Raw genomic sequence first — 26,174 nt, 5'->3', positions numbered from 1 at the left:
GTTGACGAGGGGGAAAAAAGTGAGTTTTAACACAAAGAAAAGTTTAACTTTTAGTTCCTCCTTTAGTTGGGGAATCAAAAAGTGTGATCAGTTTTGAGTTGTGGTAATGCAGAGTGTTAATGCATGGAACCCTTTCCTGTGGGCTTGCTGGAACTGTGGTCGTTATACTGGTGAAGGGACAATACACCGAGTATCTGAAACAGAGGAAGATGCTGAACCGGAGGCGGAGGAATGTGTTGAACAGCAATGCTGAACCGTACAGAGAGAGTACAACTGTGGGTTAGTTTGGAATGGTCTTTCCGAGGAGCCACACTGACATGTCAGCCAAACGGCGCCTCCTTTATTCTGAACCTCTGATAATGGGCGGTGAAAGGAGATTTAAGTGAGTCGCATGGTACCCATGATGGGTGCTTCTTTAGAAAGAGCAGACTAGTAATGAGTGAAACAATCTCATTCCATCCCGTTCCTTTTCAGTGTAATTACGCTGTGTCAGCTACGTTGGTGGTCATCATCTTCATCTGTTTTCAAAAGCAATCCTATGTCTCAGCCTCCAATTTGCCAGCACTGATCCTCCTGCTCTTCCTCTACGGGTAAGTGACCTTTCATCCCGAGCTGTGCTTTCCATTGAATTGGTGAACGTTCTCTTGCTGCTTGCTGGCTGCTCTCACCTTTTGTTAATTCTGTTCTTTCAGATGGTCCATCACTCCCCTCATGTATCCAGCATCATTTTTGTTCAGCATTCCCAGTTCTGCGTATGTGGCTCTGACTTGTGTTAACCTGTTCATTGGTATCAATGGAAGTGTGGCCACCTTTGTCCTGGAGCTCTTCAACGATGCTGTAAGACACCATTGTTCCTGCTTGTTACATGATAAATAACACTCTGTAATGTTCAGGAAATGTCAAACTAATGAACAGATAATGAGGTTGTATGTGACTGGTTAGGACAGGAGGGGGGATTAACTCTAACAGCGCGGACATGTTGACTTTCAGATGCAATGTTAAACTGGGTCCCGATGTGTCAATTCATTCGGATGTTGGTTTTAGAATCAGAGAATCCCTACAGTGCGGAAGGAGGTCATTTGGCCCATCGAGCCTGCACCAATGACAGTCTCACCCAAGCTCTATCTCCATAACTCCACATATTTACTCTGCTAGTCCCCTTGACACTAAGGGGCAATTTAGCATGGCCAATCCACCTCACCCGCACATCTTTGGACTATGGGAGGAAACCAGAGCACCAGAGGAAACCCACACAGACATGGAGAAAGTGCAGACTCCACAAAGACCGTAACCCAAAGCCAGAATTGAACCCGGGTCCCTGGTGCTGTGAAGAAGCAGTACTAACCACTGTGCCACCATGCCGCCCACTGTTAAAAAAGGAGGAGGGAGTTATCCTAACCAACATTCCCCCTGGAAACCTTGAGACTGAGGTTCCACCAGCTATAATTCTCCACAACCTGTTGTGGTTTACATTGGAGAATTGCAAGTGTGGTGTTGAGGCACACAAGCGAAAAGCCCCCATTCAAGACAGAGCTTGGCTATTTCCCCTTCTCAGAGAAGGATAGAATCATGTGGGGCAAAATTCCCCCAAATCTAAACTGCCTATTGACCATCAGTCTAGTCTAACTCTTGTATAAGAGGCATTCCAGTGAGATATTCAAGGACAGCCAGTACCCATGGAGTATGAATCGGGGATCAGGAAAGGAAGAAACTGAAAATGAAAGGATTTTGTTTTTTGACCCTCCCCTCTTTATTTTTCTTCTGTGTAGAAATTGAACGAAGTCAATGAAATCCTGAAAAAAGTTTTCCTCATTTTCCCACATTTCTGCCTTGGCCGAGGAATGATCGACATGGTGAAGAATCAAGCAAAGGCCGATATTTATGAGAGGATTGGTCAGTAATCACTTTGAATAAATTTTCTACCATGTAAAGTTGAATTAGGGCAGGAGTAAGTAGGCCATTCAGTCCCTCGGGCCTGCTTTGCCATTCAGTAAGATCATGGCTGATCTGATTGTAACCTGAACCCCACATTCCTGCCTATCTTTAACCTTTCACTCCCCACCTTGTTAATCAAGAATCTATCTAACTCTGTCTTAAAAATATTCAAAGATTCTGCTTCCACTGCCTTTTGAGAGTTCCAGAGTCTCGAGACCCTCTGAGAGAAAATGATTCTTCTCATCTGTCTTAAATGAGCAATCCCTTACTTTTAAACAATGACTCCCGCACCCGGGAGAGGCCCCCGCCAACAGTGGGTCAGTGACCTTAAGTGCCTTTTAAATATGGCAGCCAGATACAAAGGTGGGACATGCACCATCAAGCCCGCCCGGCACAGAATACTGCTCAAAACCCCTGGAAAAAATGTCCTGTTTTCCCATCGCCCCCACAGCTGGAAACATCCTCCGTTCCCCGACTAGGGGATTTAGTCCCATTTGGGAGAATTCCACTCCACCTGACCTAAAATTTCACCTTCTGACCACTCTGTGTATAAAGAAATTCCTCTTAAATTATTCATGCAAACAGTTAGTGACCACCTTATATTTGGAGCCACTTGTTCTAAACTCACCCAGAAGGTGGAACAGTGTCTCAAGCTCACCCAATCAAAATGCTTGATAGTTTTAAAGATCTCTTACCAGGTCTCCTACTGGTCTTCTGTTTGCCCGAGAAAAGGCCACGCACCCCATTGAGTCTTTTCCTGATCGCTGCGTCGCTGTCATACGAAGCTGTTTCTATTTGTACAGTACAATATCTTACATCATTGATCACTGCAAGTCTGCTATAATGTGGAGATTCTCCTCCCTGGGCCAACCATGTTACCTGGGCGCGAGCAGTTTAGAAAAACCATGTGTATTATACAGAACCCCAGAGGGAGCGTACCCATTTCATGCCCATCCATCTGAATGAAGTAATTAACCTAATACACTCCTCCGTAATTAGACCATGTCAATTCAAATTTCCTACAATTAGAAAACTTTAATGAATTTCATTAGCCAGTTTGGCTCTGTGTAAGTGATAATTGATTGTGAAATTAGTCTGCCAAAACTGTGCATGACAAAGCCATAGGCCTTATGATTCATTAATGGGCTCTTCATTACAAAGGAAAAACCAAGTATAACACAGAATGAGGCCATTCAGCCCATTGAGCCTCTTTTGGAAGCTCAATCCAGATTGCCTCCTTCAAGATTTTATCCCATTCTTTATTGAATGTGTATCCATCACACTATCCTCGTAACACCTTCCAAATCCTGGTGTCTCATTGCATAAAATCTTTTTCTTGTCACCTCTGTCCTTTTGCCAAACACCACATGATAGGATTGGAGGGATGATTGCCAGAATTGCTAATGACACAAAGATGGGTAGGAAAGTAGGTTGTGATGAGGACAGAAGGAGATTACAGAAAGATATGGATAGGTTACGTGAGTGGGCAAAGATCTGGTAAATGCAGTATAAAATAATCCCTACAGTGCAAAAGAGACCATCTTGGCCTATCACATCTGCACTGAGTCTCTGAAACTGCATCTTAGCCAGGTCAACTCCCCACCCAGCCATCCTATCCCCATACCCCACACATCCATCTAACTTGTACATCTTTAGACTCTCTGGGCAAATTGGTATGGTCAGTCCACCTGATCTGCACATCTTTGGCCTGTGAGAGGAAACCGGAACACCCAGAGAATAATGTGAGAAAATGTGAAATTGTCCATTTTGGCGGGAAGAATAAAAATGAAGCATATTATCTCAATGGTGAGAGACTGCAGAGCTCTGAGATGCTGAGGGATCTGGGTGTCCTAGTGCATGATTCACAAATGCCTTGTATACAGACACAGCAAGTAATTAGGAAAGCTAATAGAATATTCTCACTTATTACGAGGATAATTGAATACAAAGGTAGGGAGTTTATGCTTTCATTGTACAGGGCACTAGTGAGACCACATTTGGAGTACTGTGCATTGCCCACATTATTTGAGAGAGGATGTAAAGGCATTAGAAGCAGTTCAAAGAAGGTTTACCAGACTCGGAGCTGGAATGGGTGGGTCGTCTTGTGACGAAAGGTTGGAAAGGCTATGTTTGTATCCTTTGGAGTTTAGAAGAGTAAGGGGTGACTGAATTGAAACAAGATCCTGAGGGGTCTTGACAGGGTGGACGTGGAGAGAATGTTTCCTTTTACAGGAGAACCTAGAATGAAGTGTCACCTACTGAAAATGGAGAGGAGGTGATTTTTTTCATAGGGATGTGAGTCTTTAGAACTCTCTTCCTGAAAGTCTGATGGAAGCAGAGCCTTTAGATATTTTTAAGGTGGAGATGGATAGGTTCTTGGTAAGCAAGGAGGTGATAGGTTATTGGGGGTAGTCGGAATGTTGATTTAGGTTACTAGCAGATCAGCCACGATTGTATTAAATGGTGGAGCAGGCTCGAGGAGCTGAATGGTCAACTCCTGCTCCTTATCATAAGAGAGAGATTTATATAAATTTAGCATTAACCTCCTGGCTTGTACTTATAAAGCCCAGGATCCCGTATATTATTAACAGCTTTGTGAAACAGTAAAGGTTTCTGCACAAATGTCCCCACGTCTGTGTCTTCTTGCACTCCATTTAGATTTGTACCTTGAATCTATAATTTCATTAATGCACTCTTCTTTACAGCGAAGTGAAGACTTTGGGCAGAATTTTACAGTCCATCCCACCAACGGGATTTTCTGGTCTCACCGAAGTTGATAGCATTTTGAACTGCTCGTCGTATTTTCCAGCCCCGTTCCCACCGGGCAAGGCAGTAAAATCCCGAGCCGCCATCCTGTTTGTGCTGTTCTTCCTCCAGATTGAAACCTCCTTTGTTTCAGGTCAATAATGGGATTTTATTTTTCCCCAGAGTGCTGCTGCTTTGCAGGTTTACTGAGGCAACTTCCACCATCTGTTACCTTACTCATTTCTTGTGCAAATCTTAATAGTGAGGGTCTGCATGCTCTGGTAACAGAAGTCCTCGAGCTTTGGCTAACATCCAGAAGCGCACGGCAGCCAGCGAGGTGCAAGGATGGTGGACTGAGGCTGGCCCCTGAAAAATGACCAAGAAGGCCCTCCAATACTGGATGCCTGGGACACTTGGCCTATTGTAGCAACTCTGGCTGAAATCCATGAACACAATACTGCAGGAATTGATTTGTTTCAGTCGCTTATCCTGAGCGTAATAATTGGGAAACCCGGAGCAGTAACCTTGCCCAAGTCAGCAGAAATTTATTTTATTGCCAATGGTACAGATTTTGTAAGTGTGGTAATGTTTCTGTTGATTCGAAATTGGGTAAGAATTATCCAGCCATGAGTTTTGTGATTTGTGGTGCAGGGGAAAAGAAGTTCACATCTCCACTCTCCTGGGACCTGGTGGGAAAGAACATGTTCGCCATGGCAGTCCAGGGTGTGGTCTTCTTTCTGTTCACAATTCTCCTGCAGTACAAGTTCTTCATCAAAATAAGGTGAGGCGTTCTGCTGACGGCTTCCATTTTGACTGCAGCAGCTTTTTGTTTTCTTTAGGAAAGTGATTTATAATCAATAAGTGACTGTGGTTCTATTTTATAATGCTAAGCTTCATCCTCTGGTCGAGTGTATGTTGTAATTGTGTATTAGTAAACTGTAACAATGGGTTAAACTTTAATCTTTCAACTTTAGGGTCTGGATTCTCACCCAGTCCTGATTGGTGATATAAAAGTCTCTCTTGGTTGTGAGGATTCTATCTAACGCGAGTGTGGACAATCTCAGTCCAATTCCTCGTGAGAATGGACATACAATACAAAACTCTTCCCAATTCAGAAGGATCATTTGTATTCATTATTGTCCCATGACATTGTCTGTTAATTATAACTTATTGCAGGGTTACTGATAAAATACTTCTGCACAAGTTGCTATGAATTCAGTTATACATTGCAGCATTGCTGCCTCCTGAATCTCCTTCAGGAGTTGAGGTTTTGGGTACAGGAGTAGTGAAGTCTTGCTTCAATTTGTTAAGACCCACACCAGAAACTCCAAGGTGTTTACATGAAATTAGCCTAGACCCTAAGTTTTCCATTTGATTTTGGCATTGGTGAGTATAAGGTGTTTCACTTCAGGTATGATTCGAGCGACCCAGTAGGAAGCTTTTATCAAACAATGTTTATTTAAGAACACAGTTAAAGTATAACAAAAAGAATTAGCACAACTTTTGCCCATTACAGGACTTAACATGACAAAGAACAACTCCTAGCAGCTAGCTATCTCTGTTGTTCCAATGTAGAGCAATATCCCACAGGTGATACCCCCTTCTCCGCATTTAATTAGCACAAAAACAAGTATGCTCACATGATGCTGGATTTTCAGCTGTGTAACAGCCATGGACAGACATCCAAGCCAGCTGTTTTTGGAGAAAGATATATCTTCAAAACAGCACAACCTCAGAGAGGTAAACCCCAGTCTGTGGCAGCTTTCAACACAGCAACACTTAAACAGCAAAAACTCCAACTCCAGAAAGAGAAAAATACTGTTGCTTCTTTCAACTTCAAGGTGCTTCTGAAAACGAAACTACAACTGGGATGTTCTGTGAAAAATGGCTGTCTCCTAGCATATCATCTGACCTGTCAATTACCCCAAATCAAGCTCTGCTCTGCAGTCCCAGGGCAACATTAAAACTACAGAATGCTGCACTAATTCAGGTTAAAATCAACGTATCTAAAGGACACCGGCTGCAGACAACACTGTGCTGGCGAAACATCCTGCAGAGAAATATGATTAAAATGCATTTCTTAAAGACAGTGTGAGCACAAATTGTATAGAAGCTTGGTGAAACTTCACCTGGAGTACAATGTGCAATTTTGGCCCCCTTAACTCGAGGGATATTATTGCCATAAAGGAAATGCAAAAAAGGTTCACCAGATTTGCTCCAGCCATGGTGGGACGGTGTTATGAAGAGAGATTGGGAAAACTGGGCCTGTCTTCCCTAGAGTTTCAAAGATCGAGGGGTGGTCTCGTTGAAATCTAGAAAATACTTCAAGGAGTCGGCAGGGTAGATGCAGGTTCCATGTTTCCCTTAATTTGGGAGCCTAGAACCAATTTCACAATAAGGGGAAAGCCACTCAGAACGGAGATGGGAGGAATTTATTTTACACAAGAGGGTTGTGGATCTTAGGAATTCTCTCAACACAGTGGAACAGTGGTTAGCACTGCTCCCTCACAGCACCAGGGACCCAGGTTCAATTCCCCCTGTGGTTTATTGTCTGTGTGGAGTTTACAACACCAGGTTAAAGTCCAACCAGTTTATTTGACAGTAAACCCACAAGCTTTCGGAAATGCTGTTCCTTCATCAGGATTAATAATCAGTATTCTGTAAATTGTCTGTGCCTGTGTATGCCTTTCTCTGATCAGAACTTCCCGCACCACTGACGAAGGCACAGCATCTCCGAAAGCTGGTGGGTTTACTATCAAATAAACTGGTTGGACTTTAACCTGGTGTTGTGAGACTTCTTACTGTGTTTACCTCAGTCCAACAGCGGCATCTCCATATCATGTGTGGAGTTTATACATTCTCCCCGTGTCTGTGTGGGTTTCCTCTGGGCGCTCCGGTTTCCTCCCACGCTCCAAAGATGGACTAGTTAGGTGGATTGGCCGTGCTAAATTGTCTCCTGAGTGTCCCACGAAGTGTAGATTAGGTGGATCAGCCATAGTAAATGTGTAGGGTTACAGAGCTAGGGTAGGTGTGAGGGTCTGGGTAAATGCTCTGTCAGGGAGTTAGTGCAGACTCGATGGGCCGAATGGTTTCTGTGAAACTCCCCCAGTGTGATAGTAAATGAACTGAGCTGGGTCAGCTCATCAGCCAGTTCAATTCGGAGTGAGTGCCTGCACACACTGGGTTGGATCGGGGACCATGCACCAGTTTTTATTTTGAAAGAAATTTTTTTTTTAATCCAGAGGAGGACTCTACAACCCAATGCCTCTGCAAATCCGAATTGTCTTGATCTCCAAATCAGTCATCGATGGGTTGAAAGGAAACTAGAGGCAACATCCAGTAGATGCTGCAGGGGCGTTGGGGGAACAGTGCACAGAGCCAGATTGATATCACCTCCCCAAACCCAGGGGTCAATGTAAAATTGTCTGGATGGCCTCGCCGCCGGGGGCCCCGGATCCGGCCTCGCCGCCGGGGGGCCCCGGATCCGGCCTCGCCGCCGGGGGGCCCCGGATCCGGCCTCGCCGCCGGGGGGCCCCGGATCCGGCCTCGCCGCCGGGGGGCCCCGGATCCGGCCTCGCCGCCGGGGGGCCCCGGATCCGGCCTCGCCGCCGGGGGGCCCCGGATCCGGCCTCGCCGCCGGGGGCCCCGGATCCGGAAAACAAAAGATTTTGGTTGAATGTCCTGATTGTTTTACAGCGAACAACTAACACACTGCTGTTCCTCCACAGGCCTTTATCTTTAAAACTTCCACCATTGGGATCAGAAGATGAGGATGTAGCCAGAGAGAGACAAAAGGTCCTGTATGGTGGAAGTGAAGGTGACATTCTAGTCATCAAGGATCTCACCAAGGTAAGAGTCCCCAGTTTGTGGACTAAGTTCTCTGGGTAATTGTGATGGTAACAGATTGACCACGGTGACTTAGAGAATAACGTTCATTCTCAGAAATGCAAGTCCGAGCTTTCTCAGTTGGCAGTTACTGTTGGTACTGAGACAAACAGAGCCACGAGTCTCTGGGTTAGGTGGATTGATTGTGCAAAATTGCTCCTTAATGTCCCAAGATGTATAGGTTAGATGAATTAGACAAGGGAAATGTGTGGGTTTACAGGGATAGAGTGAGGGAGAGAGCCTGGTTTTAAAAAAAACACCAGGCCATGCTACAATACTGGGCTGTGCTGCTGAGCATAGACAAGGCAGCCGAGCTCTCTAATGGCGTCGGGAAGGCTAGAACACTGGGCTTCTCACTCTGCTGCAGCTAACCTCACAAGCCACTTAAACTTGAAAGATGAGGACAGCTCCATCTAGACAGCAATGGATCGCTCACCTAGTCCTCCGTGCTCTGCCAACCTGTGCATAGTCTCTCCCGATTTGTTTTGAGGGAATACTAGGGGTTAGACTTTTGTAAAACACATGAAGCCACTGCCCTGACCTAACTATAAATCAATTCACTTGGCCTCTCAGGTTTACAGAAGAAAGAAGAAACCAGCCGTAGACCGATTGTGTGTGGGAATTCCCCCAGGGGAGGTGAGAGCCTGCGTGGATGCATTTGCAAATAGATTTTTAGATTTGACACAGCTCTGTCAACGCTGGATGTCACATTTTCCCATCCAGTGACACTGGCCAGAAAGTGGATTTGTGCACACACTGAGTGAGGAGAGGATTATTTTCAGGTCCACTCTGCTTCCACAGCCTCCTGGTATTGTCTGATGCATTGAGAATTGATGACATGTCAGAGATGACCCAATGCCTTTGGGTCCCATATCCAACAAAGAGCCAACACCTTTAGCAGAGATGTAGAGATTAACAGTTGTTCTCTGCCCTGCTCTGGTTAACTATAATCTAAATGTTGGCAAAACGAATCTCTCCTGAAGTTTCTGTAAATGTTCCATTGCAGTGTTTTGGGCTTTTGGGCATCAACGGAGCTGGGAAAACGTCCACCTTTAAGATGCTGACAGGCGACACTGAGGTCAGCAGTGGAGAGGCCTTCCTTGATGGATATAGGTACAAATTCCTTTCTACATGATTATTTGGTGAGTCATAGAGGTTTACAGCATGGAACCAGGCCCTTCAGTCCAACTTGTCCATGCCATCCTGAGAATTAAACTGCTTACCCTGATGGTTTCAAAACCGTAGCCATTGATGATATCCAATCCCAAACCCTGGGATTTCTAACTATTATTTGCCAGCCTGTCCTGTTTGATATTCATGGGACTGGAGGTTTGGAGGAGTCTGGTTTTAGCAATGCCATCTCATTAGTGCTAAGATCTATTAGGATAAGCAGATTAGTGGGAATGGATTTAAATTTGTACCTCATCCCTGAGATCCTGAGTGACCCACAGAGGCAAAGAGCTTGATATGTCTCTACTAAATAATTAATACACGCACATCATTAGACTTTTAAATGCTTATTTACTTCAATTCCTAAATTTCTTTCCTCTCTTAGCATTCTGTCTAACATCCAGGATGTCCACCAGAACATGGGATATTGCCCACAGTTTGATGCCATCAACAAATTGTTGACAGGGAGGGAACATGTGGAGTTTTACTCGCGGCTGCGTGGCATTCCTGAACACGAGGTTGCTAAAGTAAGTTGATTTTTTTTTACACGGAATGAACCAAAGTCATGTGGCCATTTGTACTGCGGGCCAGAGAGTGATTGTGACTGAGCTCAGAGTAAATCTCCTGTGCACCACCATTTACTCTGAAATAATATCACTGTTTCAAATCCTAAATGGATAACTGAGCAGGAGGAGTGGTTTGCTTTTACACTGGACTTAACTGTACTTATTCTTTCCCTTCTCCTTTTGTCAATGCTTCAATGGTTTTTGCTCATCAGAACCTTCTATTCTGTTTCTTAAGATCCTCCTTACACACACTCCCTCTTCCCCCTATCCTTCTTTGTTTAAAACCGGATTAACATCTCCTGTCCTAAACCATTCCTTCCAAAGACCGGAAACCTGTCACATTTCTTACCTCCCTCATTCCTCCCACCCGTAAGCAATCTGAAGGCTTTTGTAACACAGCCTGGAATCACTGGAAGAAGCTACTCCCTTTAGTTAGTTGCACTGGGATATTCAAACCTTCATCCTGATAACCCCAGCCACTGCCCTGCGTGGTGGGACTGGGCACCCTCCCCCCCCCCCCGCCCCCACGGTGGGACTGGGCACCCCCCTAGCTGCTGCCCTGCGCGGTGGGACTGGGCACCCTCCCCCCCCCCCGTCGCCACCCTGCACGGTGGGACTGGGCACCCCCCCCCCCCCCCCCCCCCCCCCACGGTGGGACTGGGCACCCCCCCCCCCCCCCCCACGGTGGGACTGGGCACCCCCCCCCCCCCCCACGGTGGGACTGGGCACCCTCCCCCCCCAGCCACCGCCCTGCGCGGTGGGACTGGGCACCCCCCTAGCTGCTGCCCTGCACGGTGGGACTGGGCACCCCCCTCCCCAGCCGCCGCCCTGCACGGTGGGACTGGGCACCCCCCCCCCCCCCCACGGTGGGACTGGGCACCCTCCCCCCCGCCGCCACCCTGCGTGGTGGGACTGGGCACCCCCCCCCAGCCGCCGCCCTGCGTGGTGGGACTGGGCACCCTCCCTAGCTGGTGCCACAAGCTGCGCTTTCAAATAATGTCTTCATCACCACCTGACGTGCTGCATTTTCTTTTGATGGAATAAGAATTTGCCTGCAATTTCCCTTCAGACCTGGGGTTGTTTTGTAGGTCACTGAATGGGCCGTGAAGAAGCTGGGACTCTCGCGCTACGCAGACCGACCCTCTGGGACGTACAGCGGTGGCAACAAGCGGAAGTTGTCGACGGCCATCGCACTGATTGGATGCCCACCAGTCATTTTCCTGGTTAGTGAGCGTGTGATCCACGAGTAACAAAGGCAATGGCTGGGAATTTTCTCCGAGTTATTCCTGCTCCATCAGCAGAAATCCCGTTTGGATGCATGTGTGGGATTTCTGCCGCATCTACATGGATGTTATGGTAACAAGTGGGAGAAACTCCAAGGAATTTCCAGGTTATTTATGAATGGAATGAGTAAACTGCTGAAGGTTCAGGAAGTTTCAATAAAAGATGATTGTAAGTGTTGTTGCTGAGGATTAGTCCCATTGCATGGTACATAGTGATCCAGGGTCACAGACACCGGCATATTCCAGGCTCAATCCTTCCTCTGCTCAGAATTGACTGATTTGAGGTTGTCAATTGGAGCAATCCAAATTGCATCAGGCAGGGGATTGAAAACCAGTCCGGGTTCCGATCAAAGACTGGAAAGGTTGTGTAGCTGAGGAGAGGACCAGGCTCAGCTGTGAGTTCCTCATAGTTGCCAGTCCACCAGCACCCACTACCCAGTTTCTTGAGCTAGTGCCACATGACTACAGAATCGTTCCCAGTGAGGGAGACTAACTTCAAGGCAAGATAGTGGGAAGCTGGCGGTGGGGAGGAAGAACGATATTGTGACCAAAGGACTATTAGTTATTCTTGTCTTCATTGACAGGATGAACCTACAACGGGAATGGATCCCAAGGCCAGGCGGTTCCTCTGGAATTGCATCCTGAGTGTGATCAAAGAAGGGCGATCGGTGGTACTCACCTCACACAGGTTAGCAGGCACTAATTGCAGTTTCCAGTGGAAACAAATTCTTTACAAAAATGCACGTTTCCAGGTCTGCATGCAACACACCCTAAAATGAAAGGTGCATTGTCAGCTGTGTGTGTTTAGTTTGAGAAGTCCAATTGCACTGACTGGAAATGATTTAGATTGAAATTGTATACCTGGAAATTCCACTCTCCCGCTCCTCCTGTCTGTGCTGACTTGCACTGACTCCTAGTTCCCCAATGTCTCTAATTAAAATAATTTGTGTCCTCCTGTTACAGTCTCTTCTTGGTCTTGCCCATCCCAATCTCTAACCTCTTCCAGTTCTACAATCCATTAAGATCGCTGCATTCCACAGATTTACCTCTTTGTCCACTGTCTCAACCATTACTGATCATGTCTTCAATTGTCAGCTGGGGGAAGCCGGGGGGGGGAGGCGGGAGTGGTTGGGGGGCGGGGGAGTGGTGGGGGGGGGGCGGGAGTGGTGGGGGTGGGGGGGAGTGGTGGGGGGGGGGCGCGGGAGTGGTGGTCATTGGTGGAGATTGCACCAGTGACCCAAAGGCTGCCCCCGCAGCCATTGACATTAAGAACAGAGTTAAGGAGAGATTTCTCCTTCTACCCCATCGTGGGATGTCAGCAGTTCTAAACATCCCTGTTTAAACCTCTGTTTCTTTGCATCTCTCTTCCTTTTTACCCTCTTTAAAACCTTTTTTGACCAAATTTTTAGCCAACCCTCCTATTATCCCCGTCATTGGCTCAATGTCAGCCATTGTCTGATTGGAATACAGTGAAGTACTTTGGAGTATTTTTCCCTCGTTGAAGGTGCTGTGTCGACACAGGTTCGATAGGCGGGTGGGGTCTCAGCAAAAACAGAAAATGCTGGAAAATCTCAGCAGGTCTGACGGCATCTGTGGAGAGAGAACAGAACCAATGTTTTGAGTCTGGCTGACCCTTTGTCGAAGCTCAGCATCTGGCCATGCTGGGTGGGGTGGGGTGATTCCACTCGGGTAGAGGAGAGAGGTTGAATAAAATAGAACGTTGAAGAAAAATATTTTAAAAAGGAGAAGAGGAAACAGAAAACTTAAGTCGATTTTATTTTTTGTTGAGAAAGGCATTGATTTTGGGGATCTGATTGATCCATGCTAACCACATAATAGTGTAACCCAATCAGATCATTATAAGCACAAGAGTTTTATTAGAGCGCGATCAGTTTTGACCATTTTGGATGATAGATTAACCAGTATGTGCAGGCTTGTGAGTTGGTGAAAGGATTGACAGTTTGTGTGATCTGTTTTATCCCTCGAGACAGCATGGAGGAGTGTGAGGCTCTGTGCACCAGAATGGCCATCATGGTGAATGGGCGATTCCGCTGTCTAGGGAGCGTGCAGCACCTGAAAAGCAGGTAACACCAAATCAAACTCTGATTCCAGCTACAATGCCAGCATTTCCATTGTGTACCTTTGACACAAACAGAATATTGGGAGCTGTATTAATATTCTCCTCTTCCACTTGGATAATGCAACCTTTGGACAATTCATAGTGAATCCTTTCTAACTCCTTGAATAGTAAATTCTTTCTGTAAATCACTATCTGAAGAAGTTGCGTGAGGCTGTTACATCAGTCTATTGAAATCACCAGGGGCATCAAATAAAGCAACCACTTTTAAAGCGTTATTAACCTTTGGGCTGGCCCCTGTTGAGGGGAATATCAGTTTAGTTAAGCTGTAAGTATTTATTGAAAGTTGTTGGCATCACAGTGTTGAAGAAAACACTGATGGTCTCTGCAACAATTACAGTGATGCTCCTGGTACTTGAATTACAATTACGGTAATATTAGTGTTTGTTTTGCTGTCACTGTCCATTTGGTTATCTGGACTCCTTGATTGGAATAGTGTCATGCAATTCACTGCCAGCGACTCCACATCTCCCACACCGTTAGAACGGTGAGAGCAGGAGAAATCGCTTTTAAAAATGATCTTGATGGTGCTGGCCCCGACATGTCGAACCCACTTACCGTTAGCTTGCCTGAATCCGCAGCACTCTCCCTGGAGCAGGAAGATTTGTGGGATCGTTATCACACTCCAACATCAGGTCTGCACTGCCGCTGAAATGCAACACTGAGGGAGTGCAGCATTAATGAATAAAACAAACCAAAGCCCCAGTCACGTTCAGGTGCATGTTAAGCATTCCAGGGCACAAGTCTGAGATTAACAGTTGTTCAGCACCATGGTCAGTACTGTAATCTGGTCTTCTGTTACATCGCTGTTCGTTGGGCCTCGCTGTGCGCAATGTGGCTGCTTTCTGTGTCAACATCAGAAACCTCTTCAAAGCAATTTGTTCTTTAGGAACCATGTTTGGGATGTTTTTCAGAGATAGAATGCAGCAAATAAATGTGGGTTCTATTCTCTCAAATGTCCTACTGAGCCAGTGCCCAATCATCAACCTTTTTCAACATTTCTAAACTTTGTTTTCTGTTGGGGATATTTTTGTGCAAACATTTTATTTTTCTCTGCTCCTCTGACCTGATACCTCTGTAACCAAGGGGATGAGTACACACCCCACAGCCTTTCTCCACCACCACCCCCACCCTTGCATGTTTCTTGCAGTGGGAGGCAGCCCACCTTTGGTTGGCAGTGGGATCTTGGTCTCACCAGTGTCAGTGGGATTTCCCATGGAATCCAGCGGTAAGCACACGGCGAGGAAACCCATCAGCGGGACTGGAGGATTCCACATGTCCTCCCTATTGAATCTCTAGCACATTATTGTTGATGGGGGGGGGTGGCAGTGGCATTGTGGTCATCCAGAGACCCAGGGTAATGCTCTAATGTTCAAATCTGACCATGACAGATGGTGAAATTTGATATCAATAAAATTCTGGAATCAAAGTCATGGCTGTGAAACAATTGTCAAAAAAACCCATCTGAATCATTGATGTCCTTTTGGGGAAGGAAATCTGCCAACCTTACCTGGTCTGGCCTACATGGACTTCAGAGCCACAGCAATGTAAATGCCCTCTGCAATGGCCTAACAAAGCACTCAGTTCAAAGACAATTAGGGATGGATAACAAATGCTGGCCAGCCAGCGACGCCACATATATGCCGTGAATAAGTAATAAAAAGTAATTGTTGCATCATGATACACCTCAGTCCCACCCCCCCACCCTGATGTCTCCCTTCTTCTCCCCCACCCCCCCACACTCGCGTTGCTGTTTCCCTTCATCCCTCCCCCCTCCCCCGGTGTCTCCCTTCTTCCCCCCTCCCCTCCTCGCTGCCTCCCTTCTTCCCCACCCCCCTCGCTGTCTCCCTCGTCTTTTCTTCTCCCCCCGCAACTCGTGGTCTCCCTTCTTTCTCCTCTACTCCCACCCTTCCCCTACCAATAACCTGTTATTCTGCGCTTTGCCTTTAGGTTTGGAGATGGTTACACCATTATCCTGAGGATGGATAGTTCTACGCCGGACTGCTCTCCTGTGGAGGAGTTCATGATGTTCACGTTCCCAGGCTGTGTACTGAAGGAGAAACACCACAGCATGCTCCAGTACCAGATACCAACCGGCTGCTGCTCCCTGGCCAAAATCTTCAGCGCCCTCACGACCAACAAAGAAAACCTGAAGATCGAAGACTATTCCGTGTCTCAAACCACCTTAGATCAAGTAAGAATTCATGTGCTCGATACACCAGGGTGACATTACACCGTGGTTCCTAGAGCAGGGTGGGCACTTTGCCGGCTGACTCACCTGGGCACACTGCCAACTCCCAACTTTGGTTCCAGACCAGGAAAGGCCAACCCTGGATGTGTACATAATTACGATTACCAGTGTCCACTTTTAAATTCAACTCTTGCTAAACATTGTAAAGATTCAATGTATTTATTTAAATAGTTTCCAGGATGGTCATGATAATATTTGTATCAGTTCCAGTTATATGGCAGTGGGCTCCTAGCCCTGGAGGTGTAAGGACGCCCATTGGGTTGGCTGGTCAATGGAAATTACCTCCTGATCACCAGCCTGTCCACCAATTGCTGCTGGTAGGCTCAGAGCCACTGAGAAGGCAAGAGCCTTCCTATCACTGCCTTGTGCCCCTCAATCCACCACCATCCCCACCAGTTTGTTCTGCTTTTTTTCCTGGTCATTCCCACCGCTTTCCCATTATCACGGCATCGAGTGGGATCACCAAACTACACGGTGCCATTGGGGTGGCGGAGCTGTGGCTCACGTCAAGTTTGTTCCTGCAGTGTGGCAAGTGGAAATAAAGGATCAGCTCTTGTGGGTATGATTGGCTTAATGAGAAAAATATTCGACTTAATATTGAATAGGCAGTTTTATTGCTGGCCGGAATTCTCCCCCAAAAATTCTAAGTGTCAATATCGCATGAAAACTGGAGTAAATAACATTGTTTTTTCAGCGGGAGTTCAGAGAAGAATTTCCCACGCTCTGTGCACTGCAGAGGTCACTAGCCTGAATATTATTATAAATCAGTGGGGGGGGCCTATCCCCGCTGGACAGGCTGTGATTGGCACGCTGAGCAGCCCACTGCGCATGCGCCAATCTAGCAGTGCAAAGATTGGCGCATGTACAGTGGCCCCACACTGCTGGCTTCCCGATTGCTGGCCAACTTGATCCTACCCCCATCTCCCTCCGCCCCTTGGTATTGCTCCATGCATGATGGGCAGTGTCAAGGTGCCCCTGGGCTTTGACAGTTTGCCACTTAGGCAGTGCCAGGGACACATCTTGGCACTGCCAAGATGCCAATGCTCAGGGGGCATCCCTTGGCCGCCCGACCGGCTGGGGGATCCTGATTGCCCCCTCTTCACTCCAGTGGGGTCAGGCCACTCACTCCCCAAAAGTTGGGAGCTATAGTAATCTCTGCTGGAGTGAAATATTACTAGTGGATGGGCGGAGAGAGGTTAGCGAGCCCAGAGAATTCAGTCCCAGGCCCACTAATGGCATTGAAATTAACACTCGCATAATATATACCGATTGGCGGTTGGTGACTAGTGGAGCGCCCCAGGGGTCGGTGCTGGGGCCTCAGCTATTTACCATTTATATAGATGATCTGGAGGAGGGAACCGAGTGTATGGTGTCGAAATTTGCTGATGACACCAAGATTGGTGGAACGGCAAATTGCGCGGAGGGTGTGGAGAGTCTGCAGAAGGATCTAGATAGGCTGGGCGAATGGGCCAGGAACTGGCAAATGGAATTTAATGTTGGCAAGTGCGAGGTGGTCCACTTTGGTAGGAATAATGGTAGGAAGGACTATTACTTACGTGGAGAAAAACTGCAGCAGGCGACGGTGCAGAGGGACCTCAGGGTCCTTGTGCATGAGTCGCAAAAACCCAGCTTGCAGGTGCAGCAGGTGGTCAGGAAGGCTAATGGGATGCTGGCCTTCATAGCGAGGGGGATTGAATATAAAAGTAGGGAGGTCTTGCTGCGGCTGTATAGGGCATTGGTGAGGCCGCAGCTGGAGTACTGTGTGCAGTTTTGGTCGCCGCACTTAGGCAAGGATATTTTGGCCTTGGAGGGAGTGCAGAGGAGATTTACTAGGCTGATACCGGAGTTGAGGGGGTTGAGCTACGAGAGGCTGAATAAACTAGGCTTGTACTTGTTAGAGTTTAGAAGAATGAGGGGAGATCTCATTGAGACGCATAAGATGATGAATGGGATGGATAGGATAGAGGTGGAGAGGCTCTTCCCGCTCAGAAAGGACAGTAGGACTAGGGGGCACAGCCTCAAGATAAAGGGGGGGTGGTTTAGAACGGAGTTGAGGAGGACTTCTTCACTCAAAGGGTGGTGAATCTCTGGAATTCTCTGCCCGTTGAAGTGGTGGAGGCTGCCTCGCTAAATATCTTTAAGACGCGGGTTGATGGGTTTTTGATAAGAGAGGGGATTAAGGGTTATGGGGAGCAGGCGGGAAAGTGGAACTGAGACACGACAGATCAGCCATGACCTTATTGAATGGCGGGGCAGGCTCGAAGGGCTGGATGGCCTACTCCTGCTCCTATTTCTTCTGTTCTTATGTTCTTATATACAGCTCCCCACTGATTTCCGTTGTGAATGTGATGCTGCTGGGAATCTGGCGCTGGAAGATGCCATCAGGGCGGGAATGTACGCGGTCCGCTGCAGTAAAAAATTAATGCAGTGAGATGGGAGAATTGTCTTCTCTGTTTCATGACTTAGATATGACTAACTGAACAATGCAGGTCAGGAAGATCCCAACTTCCCATCTTGGCTCGAACCAACTGGTTTGTTGCTGAATGGTGCTGGGGGTAGGGGGGTAAGTGGGTGTTACAGTTGGCCTCAGTGCTTTGCACCAGACAGATGAGGGGAATAAAATCACCTGAGGTCCTAATCACGCTCCAATGCATGATTGGATATATACTGAGAGCATCAGGCTTGGTGGCAAGACTCTGATAACCCCACCCCACCGCTCCTCGCACACGGTCCCTGTTCAAATTTCAGACCCTTGTTGCAGTGGCTGCATGAGTGCCACAGCAGAGTGCTATCCAGACAGACGTGTGGCACCAGAGGGGGAAGGAGACTCCTGTACTCTGCAACCCTAGGCGCAGCACTGATGTGAGATGGTGACTCTGGAGAGTGCATGGGTCCAGCAGCGCAGTGCTGACCATAGAGACCAGCTTGGCTTGGAGATGGAATGTGGAACAGGTCTGCCCCAGCAGAGTGATGCACAGAGCATCCAGAGCAATGATGCACTAATCTCAGTCTCTGGTGAACCGAGGGATCTCTTGTACACGCCATTATCAGCAATAGGGATTGACAATGATGCAACTTCCCGCTGGCGCGAAGCAAGATTGAAAGGCTGAATGGGGGTGCCAGTTGGCAGCTGTTTTAATGAGCATTCAAGCGATGCATTTGCGCCCCCTGCCAGTGGGAAGACTGACCACCGTTGCAATGTAATTTTACACCCACGGTTTTCTGATTTCATGACTCCACAAGATTCACCGCGCCTGCCAAGCTCGCCACCTGCCACCAAACCTGCCGTGGGCTAGTTGGGAACATTCTGCCCAATATATATTTAAAGTATGTTACAATATATTTTTAAACATATTTCTAGTTATTGGCCCTAGGCCTTCCATTTGTGGCTGTTATAACTCTCTCTTCCCTTTTCTCTGTCCAGGTATTTGTCAATTTTGCCAAGGACCAAAGTGAAGATGACTATTTGAAGGAAATTTTCACACATGGACCGCAATATAAGGACACTGTAAGACGCATCACAAACTTTTTAGCAGATGACAATATGAGGGAGAGTTCAGTATGATCCGGCTACAAGTGAAATCACTTCCTGTCTGAAATACAAATTGAAGATTTCGAATGCAGTGAGTTGAGGGTTGGACCAAGACTGAGCTACCTGTCACTGGACTGTCAATGACCCATCTTCTCAACTATAAATCTCCCTTCTCTCCCCCCAACACCAACCCCGTCCCCCCCACCCCCAGCAACCATCCCCATTTCCAAGTTACCTTTAATCAACTTCAGACAAAAAGAAAACTTTTATTCCTAACCTTGCACCTTTCTCGATTTTTATGAACGAGGGTTCAAATGTACAAACTGATCTTATTTATATTTTCTTTCTACCCTTTTCGTACTTCCGTTTTTTTTTAGCTCTTGCAGCTGAAGATTATCTGGCACTTTTGTCCTGGACTTTTCTGAAACAGAAAAAAATATGAATATCATGTCAATACAATGCAGTAAACCTCCACTCAATCCCAGCCTAGTGATTCTGCGCTGTCCCAATGACACAGTGCTTTGCTTGTTTGATGACGAGAGGTGGTATTCTGCTCAGTTTAGAGAGGGAGGAATCTAAAGGCTGCACAAGGTGAGGGTTAAGGAAGGATCATCACGCCTGTCACCCTGCTCCACCTGATGTTGGGAGGTCCCTGAAAGCTCCTTATCTGAACTGCCAAAAGCTGAATTGCAGGAGTTGGCCTCATCGATGTGGCGTCCCTCCCTATTCTCTACACCCTGTCCCAAAATCAGGATGTTGTTCAATTCTTTGTGCATCTAATTTTCTTGCATCCAGTGTAACCCGACCAGGACAGCATCTACACTAAACAGAACTTAGCCGTAGCTTTCACATCAGGAAGTTATGCATTCACTTCCCAATCCAAGGACACAGGCTTTACAACTTTTGCTCTACTTAGATATAGTATTTTTTTTTGTTTTGAAGCAATAAGCAAATTAATTCTATCTCTTAAATTAACAAAGAAACTTTTTTAAAGAAAATGCAGTTTACAGTTCAGGTCTGATACATAAGCAGTTTATGACTGCTGTAATTCTAACAGCGAGACACAGTGGGGTGAATTTTCTCATCCCGCCTGCCATGGGGATCGGAGCGAGCGTGGGGCGGACCGTGGAAAGGTTCATTAACCTCGGGTTGGATTTTCTGGTTTCAGGGTGAGCGCAGCTGGAAAATGTCACCCTCGTGTCATTACATATGGTGTTTAAAATCACTGTGTCTTGTACTTGTTCCAGCAACTTCTCTGGGTGCACACATTTCACTCCTAGTCCAGGTGTTGATTTGAACTCTGTGTTCCACCTGCAGGATCCGTTTAAAATCATTCCAGTTTACAACATTGCACTTCCTTCACTCAATGAACTCAGTGTCATTGTGTTAGGACAGCTCTGAGCACAGGCAGAAAGTAGCCACCTTTTTGCCCCCACCACCTATACCCTCCGCATTGACTACTTCTATTGAATGAATGTTCTTCGTGCACCACTCTTATTTGATGTCCTATTCAGCAGCTGGGCAGACTGAATCCTATTTAAAGGTGTCTCTTCCCCCTCTTCTCTCTCTCTCCCTCATGCATTAATCGAGGTGAAACCTCAAAACAGATCCTTGTCCAACACCCAAAGCCCAATGTTGACCACAAGGTCACACATGAGTATTTTCTGAATATATGCATTAAACAGAGAATGGTCAAAAAGAGCAGCAATGGATAGATGACCATTGTTCACGACAAATGTTTTTGTTTATTCTTGTTGTCGGCCTTAATTTGGGCTTTCCAGAGAAATGGTAGTTTCAATGAGTTGCGTCAGCTACAAGCAATTTGCACTTCTGTTACAAAATCAATGCAAAAATGTCTGTCTGACTGGGAGATGGGCCATCCATCTCTCTGCCTTACATCCAGGGGTACAAATACAAATCAAAGCCTTGCATTTTTATAGCGCTTTTCATGACCTCAGGATGTCCCAAAGTGCTTTACAATCAATGGAGTACTTTTGAAGTGTAGTTACTGTTGTAATGTAGGAAACTCAGCAGCCAATTTGTGCACAGTAAGCTCCCACAAACAGCAATGTGGCAAAATCTGCTTTAAGTGTTGGTAGAGGCATAATTGTTGGCTGGGACTCTGGGAGCACTTCCTGCTGTTCTTCACAGTGGTGCCATGGATTCCTTTTCACCCACATCTCAAGGGTAGCACCTGGAGCAGGCGGCACTCCCGAGTACAGCGCTGAAGTGTCCCTTTTAAATTAAATCTGGAATTCCCGACATGGAACTTAAACTAAAATTTCTGACTCTGCGGCAAGAGTGATATCTGATTGAGCCACACCTGACATCAGTGTACTTGTGAGAAAAGGTTTGAGTGCCTGGTATTCATTGGTGGTTATGATCTGTGTAGTTACACCCTTGGGCAGCAGCTTCACCCAAAGATGCATATTGTACAATACGTCCCTTATATATGGCTTTAAGAAAATAACTTTTATATTTAATGAGTGTTTTTAACTGTTAATAGAGTGAAATCCTTTAGGTACCTGAGCATCCAAGATTATTGGCCCCGTAGCACCTTGTCAGTCATTTATGTTAACACAACATAGACTAATGGATTCAGATAAATACTTAGCTGTGAAGATCTGGTGCAACTGGCCAGAGGTTTCCAGGACATTGCAGTTAATATTATTGGGGGTATTATTCTAGGACCCCACCCCTCATCCTGTCAAAAATCTGTAAGGTGGAGCAGTTAAATTAAGGCAGTAATTTACCCACTGTCATCCTGCAAGACAGGAAATGTAAAATATATAGCCAAAGAAGACAGCAGGGTACTGTTTTAAACGCGGCCTGGTTACATCCAGGGCCCAACTGCAATTTTAACCTGATGCAAGTAGTGATTTCCCCACAAGGTCAAACCCAGCAAGGGTTGCATCAGGGATCAGGAGGGGCTCCAAGGTAAGGAGGTTTCCTTGTGTGCTTGTGAGGGCAGGAGTGCTCCTCTGTGATCCTTAAGGAAACCACAGGTTCCCTCAGTCCAGAGCTCTCCAAACTCCAAAAGGCAGCACAGTGGTTAGCACTGCTGCCTCACAGCGCCAGGGACCCAGGTTCGATTCCTGGCTTGGGTCACTATGCAGAGTCTACACGGTCTCCCCATGTCTGCACGGATTTCCTCCGAGTGCTCTGGTTTCCTCCCACAGTCTGAAAGATGTGGCTGGTTAGATGCATTGGCCATGCTAAATTCTCCCTAAGTGTACCAGATTTTCACAGTAACTTCATTGCAGTGTTAATATAAGCCTATTTGTGGCACTAATAAATAAATTTTATCTTTAAAACTATTCTGCCCCCCTCCCCACAACCATCTTCCTGCACCTATTGCTGCCATCACAGCTGATAGTCTATATGTCTCTGGGTCTCCATTCACAATATCTACAGCAAGTTGACAGGTTTTAAGTTAGTGCTGTTCCTTCTCACAGAACTGCTACCTTACTGTCTACTTGCTGTGAAAATGCAATTGGGACACAGGGTTATTTCGGCATCCAAAGAGCCAGTGAAACAACCCTCCACCACTGAAATGGAATTGTTAAACTTGTAGATTTTCTTTCTTTCCCCACGAGGGCCTCCACTTGGTAACTGCCCACACTTACTGACTGAGATCAAGAGTTCCGTATTGGGGAATCGCAGGTGCTGACTCTGGTCCCATCACTGAGTGTGTGGCTTCTGCCTCTCAAAGCACACATTGATTATTGCCTTTGACAATAAGTCAGAAATACTGGGTTCTCACTTTGCAAAATGATTCCCACTCTGGTGGTTGTTTGTGACACGTTGATCAGTTGTTTGGTGCTCTGCTCAATAGGTAAGTAGCCAATTGGGAGTGCGTAAGGAGAATTGAGTTTGACTTGTGTGAAAATCCAGCTAACCATAGCTTTCCTGTGAAGGGGTCAGAAATGTGGTTTTCAATCTCAAAACGGTTCAGTTTGTGGCATCACAGATGGGTGATGGAAGACCTGCAGATAAGCCAACACTTAAACCCGATAATGATGTCTGAATTGTTACATACTTTGCTATTTTGCTTCATTACTTTGCACTTTTGTATTTGAAATGGTCTGAAATAAGTAGAAAACGAAAAGCCATGTGTATATCGAGGATAAAATCACTATTAATTAACAGATTGCAAGCGGGGCATTGTAATGAGTCGCGACACTGGAATTGTTGGTAAATCCAGATATAGTTCAGCTCTTTTCGTTATCTCACTGACGAGGCAGGGTAAGTCTGGAGAAAGGGTACTTTCTGTTCAAAATACTCTGTGACAGGAGATGTCCCTGCCAGAATGTTTTTTTTTAAGCAGTTGGTTTCCTTAACTGCAAGGAAACACAATACCCATGGAGATGTGGAACCCTATGGGATTTGGAGGTTCTTGGGATTGCTCTGATGCCTGACCTACAAAGTGTTTCCTACGGAGCCGCTCAGAAACAGTCCTTGCCACTGGTAACACTGGAGCCACCTAGCAGAGAGGGTTGCTTAACTCAACATGCTAATGCTGACCAAACGTCTTGTCAAACTGCCCCTCCTTAAAGTGGGGGAAATGTCCTGAGTGAAATTTACTTGCCTGATTTTGTTTCTTATTCACTTGCATAAGTTTTAGGAGCACAATTAGCACTTAACGGTGAAATGTGACAAAATTAATTTTGGAATATTCTGGAGGTTTGGGCCGAGCAGCTTATTTTTGGAGGGAGCGGGCACTCTCGCTTTCCATTGAGCCTGTGCTGCACTTGGACACTAGAAGGGACCAATCTGCCCATTTCCAACACTAACGTCAATCAACATGAAAACCGCTTGGACCAAGGTGCCAGGTTCAAGCTCTGGTCTCTGCTGAGTTGACTGATCTTTAGCTTGGAGGCAATGGGAGGGGCAACAATTGACACCAGGAAGCCACAGTGGGAATATGGATTGGGGTGGTGGGAAATTGGTCAAGACTGCTGCTCCCAACAGTTTTCTAGAGTCCCTTTGTTGGAACAAGCATGTATGTGGTTGTCGGGTGAGGGCAATATTGAACTTCCTCGGTCAGAGGCACTTAGCCAGATCAGAGCACCTCAATTTCCGAGCCTGGTTGATCCACTTACTCCAATAGTGGCTGAGAATTAGGCTTGGAGCATTTAAAATCCGATGGTTGTAAAATGTGGTGATGCTGATGTGGAGTTGCTGTAGATCTGTTCTAGATACAGTTCCTAAAAAACTCATTCCAGTGTTCTTTGTCATTTTACGGGTGAGATACGGATATTTCTGGGTGCACATTGCATAAGAGTAAAGTACATGTATATTTGAGCTGAATTATAACTCTCTTGAGCTGCTCTAAGTCTTGCTACTGTTCATGGTCCTACTTATATTATTGTATTGAACAGAGGTCAAGATTTTGACATGAAAATAAAGACATACATTGAGACTACTTTGCCTCTAATCCCTTCATTAATGGTTTGCACCCATTGTGTTTGAATTGATTGCCGCCTATTGTGCAATCCGTCTTCCACTAATAGAGCGTTCTCTTGAATCTGAACTCCTTATTGCTGAACAAATGATAGAAATCGGGTCACTAACTGGGAGCAAGGCAAAGGTTTATTCTCAACCTGCTGAACAGGACGGGGACTCTGCCAGTTTGGGTTCAGACTGGGTACTCTGGCTGTTTTCTCATTCTCACTTTCCATCACAATGGATCTGACCTAATCGCAAGCTCAAACTCACACAGATGTATTTCGGGCAACTATTTTCCAATGTTAAGATACTTATTACAATGGAATACACCAATGATGTGCAGGTTAGGTTGATTGGCCATGCCAAATTGCCCCTTAGTGTCGGGGGTTAATAGGGTAAATAGGTAGGGTTATGGAAATAAGGCCTGGGTGGGATTGCTGTTGGTGCAAACTCTTTGGGCTGAATGGCTTTCTTCTGCACTGCAGGGATTCTGTGATTCACACAGTTTTGCACTCACACAGATACACACTTGCTGAATCTCACGTACACATTCTAAGAATCAAACACTGACACACACCCCATTCGATTTCCGCCCCCCCCCCATGTACAAACACACACACCCGACCCTCACATATACACACATATTGGCTGACTTGTGAAGACACATCACTCCCATTTCTTGCACTATGTTTACACACTGTCTCTCACTCAGTCTTGCGCACGATCACACACGAACAATGCTATCTAGCCTCATTTGATCGAGGTTAAAAGTGAGACAGTTACAGTTGTATAGAACTGCACCAGAGAAACAAGCCATTTTGTCAAATTGGTCTGTACTCCACAAAAGCATCTCCCAGTCCCTTCATCCAACTCTGAGCGTAACCTTCTGTTCCTTGTTACCTCGTGCACATCTCTAGCTTCATCTTTTAACATATCAATGCTATTTAGCCCAACTACTTAGGCTAGTGAGTTCTACATTCTCATCACACTGAGTAACAGAGGATCTCCTGAATTCCCTATGTATTATTTATCCTTTGTGTATTTATCATTTCCAAGAATGGAAGCACCTATGCCTACATTATCAAACCCTTAAAGATCTCTATTAAGTCACCTCCTTGACCTTCCCGTTTTGATTGAAATGAGCCCAGCCTCCCATTTTTGGCATTGCTCTTGTCAAGCTTTCTTTGAACTTTCCCAATTCCACATGTCATTTTTATATAAT

The 26,174-nt window shown here is 46.2% G+C and overlaps 1 protein-coding gene across 1 annotated transcript in view; it reads left to right on the top strand.

The window, feature by feature from the left end:
* The window catches only part of LOC145358565 (phospholipid-transporting ATPase ABCA1-like), a 172,041-nt gene extending 147,112 nt beyond the window's left edge, over positions 1-24,929 (top strand). Inside the window, 13 exon segments of the mRNA XM_080212727.1 lie at positions 475-590; positions 693-837; positions 1,770-1,893; positions 5,332-5,461; positions 8,409-8,529; positions 9,139-9,201; positions 9,572-9,678; positions 10,121-10,262; positions 11,390-11,524; positions 12,169-12,272; positions 13,576-13,668; positions 15,672-15,915; positions 19,397-24,929. Of these exon segments, the coding sequence (XP_080068853.1) occupies positions 475-590; positions 693-837; positions 1,770-1,893; positions 5,332-5,461; positions 8,409-8,529; positions 9,139-9,201; positions 9,572-9,678; positions 10,121-10,262; positions 11,390-11,524; positions 12,169-12,272; positions 13,576-13,668; positions 15,672-15,915; positions 19,397-19,537 (1,665 nt within the window). The 3' untranslated portion in view covers positions 19,538-24,929.
* Positions 24,930-26,174: the final 1,245 nt, after the last annotated feature.

The sequence above is a fragment of the Carcharhinus amblyrhynchos genome, chromosome 26, assembly GCF_965287045.1.
Source record: "Carcharhinus amblyrhynchos chromosome 26, sCarAmb.v2.hapA, whole genome shotgun sequence".
Classification (NCBI taxonomy): Eukaryota; Metazoa; Chordata; class Chondrichthyes; order Carcharhiniformes; family Carcharhinidae; genus Carcharhinus; species Carcharhinus amblyrhynchos.
The sequence above is the reverse complement of the archived record's forward strand: the minus strand, read 5'-3'. Positions and strand labels throughout refer to the sequence as shown.